The sequence below is a fragment of the Bos indicus genome, chromosome 16, assembly GCF_029378745.1.
Source record: "Bos indicus isolate NIAB-ARS_2022 breed Sahiwal x Tharparkar chromosome 16, NIAB-ARS_B.indTharparkar_mat_pri_1.0, whole genome shotgun sequence".
Taxonomy (NCBI): Eukaryota; Metazoa; Chordata; class Mammalia; order Artiodactyla; family Bovidae; genus Bos; species Bos indicus.
The window spans coordinates 4,261,790-4,274,932 of NC_091775.1; the positions used below are offsets into that span (position 1 = coordinate 4,261,790).

The following is a 13,143-nucleotide window of genomic DNA, read 5'->3' on the forward strand; positions in this document are numbered from 1 at the left end:
CCTCCCCTTCTGGAGTCTGAATGTTCTCTGTCCTCCTCTTGCCTTACAGAAAATGAAGGAATACCTGGAGGGCAGGAACCTCATCACCAAGCTACAAGCCAAGCACGACCTTCTCCAGAAAACCCTGGGAGAGAGTGAGTGTGGGCTCTGCGGGAGACTTGGCAGCAAGGGGCAGGCCGGGTCCTGGCCCTAGTGCTGAGCACCTGCCCCCCTCCTTAGCAGAGTGGCCCCGATCTGGTTATGTGAACGCATTGCTTTTCCTCGCCTGTTCGATGTGGAAGCACACGCCCCAGATGACTGCCTGAGTAATGGGGCAAGGCCCGTGCTTAATGAAGCACCAGTGTGCATCAGCTATTCGTTTCAATGGAGCGTGCCTGCGCTCCGCCCCCTCCTGTGCCTCCTCTGCTGCTACCTAGGCCAAGTAGCTGATGGGTCCTTTCCTCTCCAGGCCCTTTGGTCAAACTGTCGGCTTCTCTGTGGCAGGACGGAGGCTGGATCTAGAGGGTGGGGAGCTGTGAGGTGAGCTACACAGCTGCTCTGAGCGGAGGAGAGGCATCCCAAGGGTGGGGTGCTGGGCAGACTGCAGTTGTCAGTAGCGTCAGGGTGGGCAGTGCTTCTCTCTTGCTTTGAAGGGTCCTGGGGCTCAGAAGCAGCCCTCTCCTTGCTTTAGCCAGGTGGAGGCTCTGGTGCTGAGCGGACTGTCTGGTCTCATAAGATGATTTTAATCAGACCCTGGAAAGTAGCAAGGCAGAGGGCTGGACTGGCACTCTGGACTTTATCCTCAGCTGTCAAACAGAAGGCAGAAGTTGAAAGAGAAGCTTCCCTGGGATTTTTGGCACCCTGCCCAGCTCTCCTGCCCAGCTCTCAGCACCCTCTGATTAATGGGATTCCCAGGTCAGGGATGCCTCTGAATGCCCTGCCCACTCCTCCTTGCCCCACTGATCTCCTCACTTAAAGATGGGGGCCGGGACAGGTAGTACCAGCAGTGAAAGGCAAAAGCTGCGTTCTCACAGAGGTCGGATGTTCTCAAATCAATTCTTGAGCTCTCCTCAGACTGAGTGCAGAATCTAGACAAGTATACCGTGCTCATTGGCTCAAAGGCCCCAGGAATCAGAGCCCCACTTTCCATTCCAGAGCCTCCTAACCCACCCTTCTTATCCTGTTCTCCTGCCCTGAACGATTTCCCCTGGTGATTAATTCTTTTATCTCTAATGTCTTTGATCTTGTGATTTTTAATGCATTTTCTTTTATGTGATGAAAGCCTGTTAAGTAACTTCTGTTTTCTTCTCCCCACAACCCCCCACCCCCCACCCCACATACACACCCAAGGGACTCAGGCTGAACAGGTCTAAACTTTGCTTATAGAAAGTCTTTACTCTTGGGTTAGCAGGTTGCTCTGTGGGGAATCAGAGGAAAGAATGCCCAGAACTATTTGAAACAAATTACAACTGTGATTTCTTTTTGCCAAGATAGTCTAAGCATGACCCATACGTGAGATGGGGAACAAGCCTCAGAGTGTGAGAGAGACTGTGTGTATGTGTGTGTATGAGAGAGAGAATGGGTTTGCAACACACGTGCATATTACCAAATGTGCTACTACAGGGAGCGAAGGCTGGCAACCATTCATTAGTGCTGCACATTGCCTTCATCGAGAGATGACAAGTTCTGGCAATAAGGAAAAAAATAGATCTTCCTGTGTGCAAGTCATCATGTCCCTGCCTTCTGTATGCATTTGTCATCAAAACGCAAGAGCCCCTTGTACTTGCCACAGAGGGATAATTGATGTGTATGAATATTCCAGAATGGAAATGGGACAGATGTTGGAAATAATGGCTTGGAATAATATTTTTGCAGATGAAAGCTGAGCCTTTAGTAAGAGAGACTGTTGGGGTGGGGGAGGGTGTTGTTCTAGATGAGCTGAACTGTAACCAACAGTTAGCAACCTTTAAAGCCAAGATAGAGCCCTGCCCTCCCCCGCCCTTGCAGTTGCCTTTCCAGGAACATGGGAGCTGATCTGTCCTCCAGCTCAGTTCTTGCTTACACTTTGCCTGGTGTATCTAATACAGTCTCATACAGACCAAGCTCGGTTAACTGTGGACCCAAAAAAAGCAACACAGATTACATAATGGCCCAAGTTTTTAAAAGCATGAGAATACTTCAGATGAATGTTAAGATCTTCAATCTCCTTTTTTAAGGCTGGCTGTGATCCTTTCAATTTAGTAGTAGGGCCCGCTGTTGGATCGAGAGCCCCAGTCTAATAGCAGTATCAGCATTTTAAATCTCATGCAGCCCAACCTGCTGGCACTGAGGGTTTAGTATCTAAAAGGAGAGCTTCCACATGTGGAGCATATTCTCCGCAAATAACTATTCCTTCCTTCTTTGCCTTCCACCCTCCACCCTCAAGCACACGTGTGTGTGTGTGTGTGTGTGTGTGTGTGTGTGTTCATATATTGAAGGGCAAGCAAGCTTGTCCCTCCCTCCCCACCATATACACACCAGTACACAGAGAAGAAAAGTTAAATTTCATCTCTGGGAAGGTTTCTAATAATTTGTTCTCTGAGGTATGACCTGCCTTACTATTTTCCCTTGTGTCCACCCATTTTCCCGCTGGGAAGCAGACTCGGCAAGCCCAGCGTTTCAGGACACCAGCAGCCCTGGGCTGGGAACAAGCAGCAGGAACAGCACTTGCCCAGAAAGAGGCCCTGGGTGCTGGCTTCTTTTTCGCCTGGAAGTCCAGTCACAGCGTGAGGCTAGAGGCTCCCTGGGGAGATGGACAGACACTGTCATTCCTGGAAGCAGCTCTCCCCTTTCACCTCATTTGCTTCAACACGTGCTTTTTGCCTTTGTCTTTCCAACAGGTCAGCGGACAGACTGCAGTCTGGCCAGGTAGGTGTGGCCTGGGACAGCCCTGGGTGGGGATGGAGAGAGACCCTTCCTGGGAGGGTAAGGAGCCAAGGAGCTGAGCTAGGGGCATTGGATGGCCTAGGAGTGGCCTAGGGCTGGGGTGGCTTCCATCCCTTTGCCTTGCTGACCCCATCTGGCCTCAAATGGAAATGAGGTTTGCTGAGCAGAACTGAGTGAAGTGAATTACCATTTGCTGAAATACTCCCAGTGACCTCAAATGGTCAATGCTGGAGGACCCTGGAAACCTCACCTGAGTGTCTAGACTTCACCATGTGGGTTTTGGGAAGTCTCTGACCCAGGGAAGGAAGATCAGAAGATAGCCTTTGACCTGAGAATTTTTTTATACATGGAAAAGATGACAGTCTCTAATAGTGAGTGTCACTGGATAATGAAATATTACATTGCATTGCTCGCCAACAGCATTGGTACAAATCCTCGCCTGATGTACAAGTATGCAGCCCTCCCAGTCTTTCCCCACCTTCCCCGCCCTCCCCACCCCAGCCAAATATTTTCCCTCTCAGTCATGGAGCTGCTATGAGAAAACGCATGAGTTGGCAGATAGCAAGGCTTTCATTCAGCCAGTGGTTCTCAGATGCCTACAAATGTGCCGATTTAATGGGGGAAAGAGCTTTCATGAGCTGGACTCCTTAGAGACCCCAGGTTAGCCCATTATATATAACCACTTATATCTGCCAGCACATACAATAATCATGAGGTCGTTAACAATTATAGGCTCATTATTCAAAAATGCCTTCATTTGCCTTTCATCATTTTGTCATTGTGGATTACAATAAAGATCCCATTAATATACTGGTCTTGTTGACTGGAGGGAGTCAGGATAATGGGATTCTGTCTTGTTGGTGATAGATCTTAGTCTGAGTTCACCTGAAGTTCCATATCTGTGGAAGGCTCTATAGGAGTGAAAAGAGCTGAGCTGAGTTTCCTTATGCTGGGTTTATTCACTGTGTGACCTTGGGCTGTTCTCTTCCCCTCTCTGAACTCCAGCTCCTCATCTATAAGACAAGAGAGAGCATTCACCTAGATCCAGGAAGCTCTAGGATTCCAGAGAGTTCCTTAAGAGCAGCCTAGTGGAAGGGGCAGACGGTGCCCAACAGCCCAGCTCTGGTCCCTACCTCCTGCCTTTGCTCAGAGAGATAGAGCTGCTCTCCTTGCTTGGGAGGTTGCTGTCTGAATCAGATTCCCTTGGAGAAAAGGCTTCCAAGGCTAAACACAGCCTGAAAAGCATTGACCTATGGAATCACCAAGATTCCTTCCAGTCTGGACCCTCTACCCTCTAAATTCCAGGAAAATCACTCCCTAACTTTTCCCTAAGGATTTTCAAAAGAAAGAAAACCATAGCTTCCTTTGGTGTTTATTAGTGTCTCCTTGCACACAGAGGTCTTCTGTTGTCTAACCCATACATATTTTACTGCGAATTGAGCCAGTTCCCTCCGAGTCTTCTTTTGAATGGTGGCAGACATTAAAAGCAGAGACCTCTAAGCTTTTGTGAAAAGCGCTTGATTGGGCTTTATTTGAAAGGTAACTTATCAAGTCTCTTAGCCACTTCTGGACCTGAGCTGATTAATGTGACTTATTTCATTAGCCACCTCACAGATTGTTTTTAATCCCGTTTTCTCTTTTTCCTCCCCATTGACCACAGGCGTAGCTCAACTGTGAGGAAACAGGTAAGGATCCTGCAAGAGTCAGGTGTGTCTGGTAAAAATGGTGACATCCCAGATATTTATGGAGCTCCACGGTGGATGGGGAAGACACTTTCCTGACTTCATGCTAGCGTTTGGACTGTACAGTTTAGTCATAATGCATGCATGCTAAGTTGCTTCAGTCGTGTCCGACTCTTTGCGACTGTATGGACTGTAGCCCACCAGGCTCCTCTCTCCATTGAATTCTCCAGGCATGAGTACTGGAGTGGGTTGCCATTTCCTTCTTTGGGGGATTTTCCTGACCCAGGGATCGAACGCACGTCTCTTATGTCTCCTACATTGGTAGGCCTGTTCTTTACCACTAGCGCCACCTGGGAAGCCCCTTAGACATAGTCTGTTTAATGTTGCGGCAACTTCATTGACTTAGTAGGGCAGGGATGGGTGTCTTTCTGACCTGGTTCTCTCCTCTCTGGCCATTTACTCTCTCTTATATACTAGAGATCTGGTTTGACTGTGGCAGATTGGGCCAGAACTGTCTTTGAAGTGGTGCCCCTTCTCTAGGAGACCACGAAAGGGGGAGGGGGTGGAGAGACCTCAGAAATGTCTTTGTGTCTACTCAAGGGAAAGCTGATCCAGGCTTTAAAAATCATTTTGGGTAATTCGCAGTGGCTGTAGCCACAGGGAGATAATGGAATGTAGCGGTCTCTGTGGCCATGGCAGCCCCCGCAGGATCTTCAGCCGATCTCACTGCTTCAGCTGGCTGGGCGGTCCAGCTGGGGAAGTTGATAACACAGCTGCACTTGCCTGTGCTTTGTGGGCACGGTTTTTTCCCCTTCTCTATTTTGTATCTCCTTTTAATGAGAACACCATCAGATGCAATTACACATTTTTTAAATTATAAAAATGTCAGTGCAATTCTCTTTCCTCTTGTTCCTCTATTTATTTCTTCTCCCCCTTTCTTTCATCATTTCATTTAAAACTATAGAGGAATGAAGTGCCTCCCAGAGACCATTTATTACATTTAAAATTAATAGGTGGATATCTTAAAGAGGGAGCAAGCCCTGCCCATCCCCCTCCCCTGCTGCCCCCTTCTTCAAAAGTAAGAACAGGATTGAACTTGAAGTTTGTTCCTTTCATTTCCTGGACTGAAACTGAGCCTCCTATGAGGAGGTGGAGCCTGGGTGGGAGGAGTGCCGGCGGCCACACTTTGGCGGTGTGCATCCCTGGTTGGACTGTGATCAGGGAGGGGTGGCGCCCATCTGGTTTTCACCCTGCTGTGCCTGGCACGCTTACCTGGTCCTAGACTCGTGTCAGAACTCGGTTCCAAGGTGCACCCAAAACCCCAGTCAAGTACAGACCTTGTTTCATTCACTTTTTTCCCAGCAGGTCAAATCTAATGGTGGGTCAGTGTTTTTCTAAAATACTCAGGAAGGTAAATAGTAAGTAACTTGGAAGAGACATAATCTTATATAAGTAACCAGGAAATATAATTTGTTTGGTCGTTGATGGCAAATTGGCCAAAGAAGAAGAAGAATCCAGTAGCTTTTGTTTTTGAGGGTCCCCAATGGGTTCCAGTCGTTTTTGACTCCACCAAAAGTCCACCATCTGACTTTTCTTTAAAAAAAAAAGAATCCTCAACTGCTTTTTTCTAAGCTGTCTGTCCTCCCATCAAGCCCAGAATTTTCTCTCTCCTGTTGCTTCCATATCTTCTTTCCTGGCCCATCTCTCTGTTTCTCGAGTTGTGGGCATTGCCCTCCTTTGACTTCCCTCCATACTCTGCCTTGTCACTTGCGTTGTCTTAGGTGAATCTGCCTCTCTCCTTCCCAAAGCATCCACTTGTCCGGTATTGCTGTGCTTCAGAGTCTTTGTATCCAACTCCTAACTAATAGGCAGGACATTGGTGCTCAGGAATTGAGTTGGCCCCCCTACCCTCAGTGTCTGTCTCCTCAGCTTCCCAGCCACATCTTCAGTTCCTTAGCGCCTCTCCTTACTTCTCTCCTTCTCTTACGGGGGACCCTCCATTCCTCACAATCCCTGAAGCCCCACATGTGAACGCTGATGTCTCTTTTTTCCTTATTACTGACATCTAATCAAGTGTTTTCTCCCGTGGTGAAAGTGGAAATCTGACAAGTGTATCAAAGATCAGTACCTGGAGAAATCCACGCGCGAGGAGTTATGCCAAACGGTGGCACATTTAGACAATTTCTGGCCACCTTCTTGATTGTTTTCCCCTGCAAATCACCGGGCCCCTGCTTTACCATCTTTCCCAAGTTGTGTTTGCTACATTTCTCTCTCCACTTTTGGTTTAAAGTTCCTTTCTTCTGATTGAATGGAGATTTGACCCAGTTATCCTTCAAGACCCCTTCCAATCCTGGGCTTATATGACCAAAAAGACTATAATCAGAAGAATGAAACTGACATGGATTCTAACACTGGAGGAGGGAAGCGGAGAGGAAGAAAGGGAGAGACAGGCACTGAACAGGAACACACAGAGACCCTGCGCAGTCAGCTGTGTGCAGCATGATCGATGGCCAAGTGAGAGTCCTCACCAGGCATGTCCTGGGGAAGTGAATTCACTCAGACTTCAGAAACATTACAAGAAGAGAGTCTGAAGCCTTCATGAGTTTGTCCAGTATTTGTTTTCACTGGACTCTTAGGCTCCACTGGAGCAGTGGGGACTGGGGAAAATATGCCTCCACAGTAGGACAGGCCCCCTCTGGTGCACTTTTGTCTGCAAGAGGTTATTATCCTCTGAACTGCTTCTGATGTACCACTGGTAGCCACGGACACGCAGCTTAGTATCTTTGGTGCTCTGCTTTCTGCAACCCTGCGCGCTTCCCTTTAACTACCATTGATGTCCCTTCTCCCACAAGTCTAGGCAGGATTGTGCACTCACACAACTCGCTGAAGCCCAGAACCTGTGCTGCCTGACCTCCCTCCCTCAGGATCCTTATTATGTTTAAACTTAAGGCCAGAAAAACTTTACATACGGTCACATCGTTGTCCTCATCACCACTGCTACTATTGGTAAATGACAAGTATAATAATGTTTGTAAACATAGAAAAGACCTCCAAAAAATGGGGTTTGGGAGCTTTTTATAGTGGAACCCATTTTCTTCATGTATGGAAAAGCCGATGAAAATTCTTCCTCTGAGATCACCCTAGGCTGACTGGTATAATTAGTGATGGCGACAAGAAGGCAGACCCTGGCTACTGAAGCTGGAAGGCTGGAGGAAGCAGGCGGGTCTGGGGTCATGAGATGAGCATTTGGGTCACTGAGACCTTCCTGACTCCAGCTGCACCTTGCCTCACTCCACTCCCTGTGACAGCATCATGGGTTCCCAGCACACTTGGGAGCAGGCTCTTCTGTCAGCCTGGCTTCTTCATGAGAGCCAGTTGCTTCCCTGATTGCAGCCAAACTCCTGGCTACAGTAGAAAATTCAGAGCCAGGAGAGGGGTACAAACAAACCTGTTAAATGGACAGAAGTCACAGGACCCACCCCAATGGAGAACTTAGTCTCTGTCCTGAACATCTGAAGCCCTTTCTGTTGTGTTGTTTAGTCCTTCATTCGTGTCTGATTCTTTCGACCTCATGGACTGTAGCCCGCCAGGCTCCTCTGTCCATGGGATTTCCCAGGCAAGAACACTGGAGTGGGTGCCGTGTCCTCCTCCAGTGGATCGTCCCGACCAGGGATCGAACCCAGGTCTCCTGCAGGGGAATGCTTTACCACTGAGCCACCAGGGAGGCCCAAAACCCTTTCTAGCTAGGTTTAAAGTCATTCTGCCTGATCCCTTTCTTCCTTAGAGCTGAGTTATTAATGCATTTAGCGGCATTAGAAAACCCTACAGATTTTCTGTAATAGTTGGTATTCACACCCGGCTATGTTTGCCAAGCTCCTGTGATGCAGTATGGGTGGTAGTCAGATGTTTGGTCTCAGGGGGAGACTGCGCGGATTCGAATCCTGGCATCTGTACTTACCAGCTATGTCCATAAGCAGCTATTTCACCTTGCTAAGCCTTCATTTCCTCATTTGTCAAATGAGGATAGTATTAATACATGCCCAGTAGGGTTGCTACCAGGAACAGCCCATCTAAACCACTTAGTATATCACCCAACACCTCTGTAAATTCTTTTGTAAATGCAAAGCACTATGTTTATATACCAATAGGAAATATTACTCTCCTCACCACCAACCCCTCCCCAGTTGGTAGATATCAAGTTAAGGCCCAGAGAAGTTAAATATATGGCAGGGTTGTCCAGCATAATGGCAGAGCAAAGATGGATATCTGGGAGGCCTTAGTTTAGTACCAGTTAGTCTCTACTGTGTCCAAGAGTTGGTTTTTTCTTTCTTGCCTTTTATACCAAACAAATCCCCATCCTGATGCTCCTGCGGATTCATCCTGCTACCTTCCACTGATATTAATTGAACACCTGCTATGTGAAAGCATCCTAGCCAGCACTGGCCACCAACAATTGACATAGGGGCTGCCCTGTGGAGCTCGAACTGTAATGGTGACAAAATGCAAACAAATATTTATACCCACACAGTTAAGTCATAATCAGGGTGTGAAGGCCAAATACAGGTACTGAGAGTACCGAGTAACAGGTACTGAGACCCCATAGAGAGGGGCTTTGATCTCGTATGGGGAGTCTAAAAAAGCACTCCTAAGGAGGTAATACTTTCCCTGAGACCCTGTGGGTGGGGGTCCAAGGTGAGGAGAGCTTCCAGCAGCAGGAATGACTCCCTCAAATCTATGAGCAAAGGAGGACTTACTGAGGAGCAGAAGAGGGGCCAGTGTGGCCGAAACAGAGTTGGGGGAGGAGCAGAAGGAGGCAAACCTGGATAAGATGCGACCCTGGACACACAAGGCTGCGTACAGAAAATAACGAGAGGTCTTTGAAAGAGTTTAGCCTGGAGAGTAACTGATGAAATGTGCACTTTTAAAGCACCTGCAATACGGGAGACCCAGGTTCGATCCCTGGGTCGGGAAGATCCACTGGAGGAGGGCACGGCAACCCACTCCAGGATTCTTGCCCGGGAAATCCCACGGACAGAGGAGCCTGGTGGGCTACAAACCATGGGGTCGCAAAGAGTCGGCCACGACTGAGCCGCTAAGCACACAGCACTTTTAAAGATCACTAACCACGTATAAGGGAAGAAGCGCTGATTGGTAGTAGACAGGGGTAGGAATGGTCATACTGGTGGGCTGGGCTGGGCTGGTGGCAGTAGAGATGGAAGGAAATAATAGACTTAAGGGACATTTAGGAGGTAGGATATATGTATCTATTGATTGATTGTATGGCCAGGGGCGGGGAGCTGGTTGGGAATAAAAGATGACTAGTTCCATACGGGACGTGCTGAATGCAAGACTTCTGTGTGAGGCATTCCAAGCGGGTGGTTGTGTGTGTGCTCTGGGGCTCAGAGCACAGGCTGGATGCTTCTTGTGGTCAGGCCTCTCATCCAGCTGAGACAAGCTCCACACCGTTTTGGTCCTTTTTCTCTGACCCTGGGCTATCTCTGAAGATTCTAATGCTGTGTTTCTCTGGCTTTTCAGGATTCCAGCCAGGCAATTCCTCTGGTGGTAGAAAGCTGTATCCGGTTTATCAGCAGACATGGTAAGCAGGATTACAGCCTTGTCATATTTGTGCAAAGTTGGGAAGAACTTCCAGGAATTCTTTGCAGAGTGAGAACAGAGAATGACTTCCCATCCTGACATTCTCAGAAAAGGAATAAAATCTTATTTGTTCACATAATGTTTGCTACCTCAGAATGGCCACACCCAAACACTCAGCGAAATGTATCTTATGTTTTTAACCCCCAGGTGCCTTAGCTACTAACACACTCCCTTTTCCAGCTTGAGAGTGAGTTTTAAGTTACAGCTATCATGTGGGTAAATCTAGCTGGCCCGAAGTGGTCATGTTCATTTCGCCATCACTCACCGTCTTTGCCTGTGGTCTTATCTCCCCTGCACTGCCTGGACCATTATGTCACATTGGCTTTCTGCAGCAGACTGCTTTGAAAACAAGCTCCTTTTATACTATTGCATTGACTTGTGGTAATATTCAGTTTTTGTTCTGGTTTGGTCTTACTGGTTACGACATCTCCAGAGCTCAGTGAGTCGCTGCCCCTAAAGTTGTAGCCAACATTTAGAGTCTGCAGGGGCTGGCTCCTTCTCAGCCTAAGTCAGATCACACCGTCTTCTGCTTGGACGAAGCTGAGTCTCATAAACTCCATTCCTCACCAGCTCCTAGGCTGGTTGGACAGGATTTAGGGAAAGAAATGAATTACCAGAGAACCAGTCTTCCAAGTGTAAGAGTGTTTAGAAAGCACAGATATCTGAGCAAGCGCCATGAAGGTTTCTAGGAACTGGCTATCAGAAGTTGTTTTCAGATGCTCTGCTGACTAGTTATACGAACACTAACAGAATGACCTTCTTGGAGCTAAGGAAGTATATAGATGATCACTTCTCTTGATTCAGAAGCAACCATTCTCTCTCCCTTCCTCCCCTTCCTCTTTCCCAATGAACTGGGACCTTGCCTGGGTTTGTTTTTAGAGTAGTAATTATTTTAGCATGCTTATGACTTATCCTATTCTAATCAGCTACAGTTTTTTCATCATATCTCCATTCACTAGAAGTACTCTTGCCTGGAAAATCCCATGGACGGATGAGCCTGGTGGGCTGCAGTCCATAGGGTCACGAAGAGTCGGACATGACTGAGCGACTTCACTTTTCACTTTCATGCATTGGAGAAGGAACTGGCAACCCATTCCAGTGTTCTTGCCTGGAGAACCCCAGGGACGGGGGAGCCTGGTGGGCTACCATCTATGGGGTTGCACAGAGTCGGACACGACTGAAGCGACTTAGCAGCAGCAGCAACACCGTTATATAGAGCTATTGAACAATCAGCAACTATTTATCAAGCCAGTTTTATAATTAAGTGTTGAGTGTCTCATGTAATTTATCGAATACTGTACTGAGAGTGAAGAACAGAATGGCTGTCTGGGTGCAGGGTGACTGTAAGTGTACTGGTTGTTTACGCTTGTGTTCGCATGGCTGGAAGCTGAGGCCCATGACTGCTGCCCAGCATCATGACAGAGTCCTGCACCACGTATGAGTAGCCAAGAAAAGCTCAGTCAATTTTCTACTGAGTGTGTATCACTTTTATACCATCAGAAAGTCAGAGAGTCGTGAGTCAAACCATTGTATGTCAAGGACAATCTGTATACTTATTGACTGCTCATTGTATACCAAAAAAAGATCCTGTCCTCATGAGCCTTATATATGTCAGATGTTGGTGAGGGTCATGAAGAAAAGTAAAACAAGGGGAGGAGGTGGAGGATGGAGCGGGGATACTGTTCTAGGCAGTTGTTCAGGGAAACCCGTAGGTCACCTAGAGTGACACGTGAGCAGCCCTGAAGGAAGTGAGGGAGGGGCCGCGCGGGTATCTGGGGAGAAGGAACACCAAAGGAAGAGGTCCTTGGCACACACAAGCAAGCACGCAGGATGCTAGTGAGGCTGGGGCAGTGAGTGGAGAGGAGAGTGGCAGGAGATAAAGCCAGAGCCCAGACTCTTAGGGTTTCAGCAGCTAAGGTAGCTGTCTGGGTTTTGTTCTAAGTGAGCTGGGAAGCTGTTGAAGAATTAGGAACAGGGAATGATCTTTCTGAAGGGTCACAGGCTGCTGTGTAGAGCTAAGACTATAGGAAGACACAGGAGGCTGCTGCAGCAGGGAAGACATGGCGTTCACCCGCCCCGGGCGTCAGCTGTGGAGTTGTTGACAAGTGATGGGTTCTGGGTGCCATGGCTTGACTGTCCCTGCCCCCATACAGGCACAGTCCATGTGGAAGCCAAAACTTAGCACATTTCTGTGGTGAGGCTCTGGAGAACCAGGCCTGCTCCCATGCTGCTGATGGGAATGAGAACCGGTACGACCCTTCTGAAGGGGGGACTCGGCAGCATCAAACAAAATGACTTGTGTGCTGGTTTTCTGAACCAACAGCCCTTCTAGGAATTTAGCATGAAGATACACCTCCAAAATACAGAAATACATGTCCACAAGGTGATTTATTGCAGTATCGTTTGTAATTGCAAAATATTAGAAACAACCTAAATACCACACTGGATGAATAAAGAATAAACTATGGTATATCTGATAGACAGAGTGCCTGAAGAACTGTGGACGGAGGTTCGTGACATTGTACAGGAGGCAGGGATCAAGACCATCCCCGAGAAAAAGAAATGCAAAAAGGCAAAATGGTTGTCTGATGAGGCCTTACAAATAGCTGAGAAAAGAAGAGAAGTTAAAGGCAAAGGAGAAAAGGAAAGATAAACCCATCTGAATGCAGAGTTCCAAAGAATAGCAAGGAGAGATAAGAAGGCCTTCCTCAGCAATCAATGCAAAGAAATAGAGGAAAACAATAGAATGGGAAAGACTAGAGATCTCTTCAAGAAAATTAGAGATACCAAGGGAATTTTTCATGCAAAGATGAGCACAATAAAGGACAGAAATGGTATGGACCTAACAGAAGCAGATGATATTAAGAAGAGAATACACAGAAGAACTGTAAAAAAAAAGATC

The 13,143-nt window shown here is 47.6% G+C and overlaps 1 protein-coding gene across 4 annotated transcripts in view; it reads left to right on the plus strand.

Moving 5' to 3' along the window:
* SRGAP2 (SLIT-ROBO Rho GTPase activating protein 2) overlaps window positions 1-13,143 on the plus strand; it is a 254,878-nt gene that overhangs the window by 206,839 nt on the left and 34,896 nt on the right. For all 4 annotated transcript variants that reach the window (XM_019976412.2, XM_070767834.1, XM_070767835.1 and 1 more), the window contains exons 11-14: window positions 50-134; window positions 2,859-2,886; window positions 4,565-4,589; window positions 10,122-10,182. In XM_019976412.2, coding sequence (XP_019831971.1) covers window positions 50-134; window positions 2,859-2,886; window positions 4,565-4,589; window positions 10,122-10,182 — 199 coding nt within the window. The remainder of the gene's footprint in view (window positions 1-49; window positions 135-2,858; window positions 2,887-4,564; window positions 4,590-10,121; window positions 10,183-13,143) is intronic.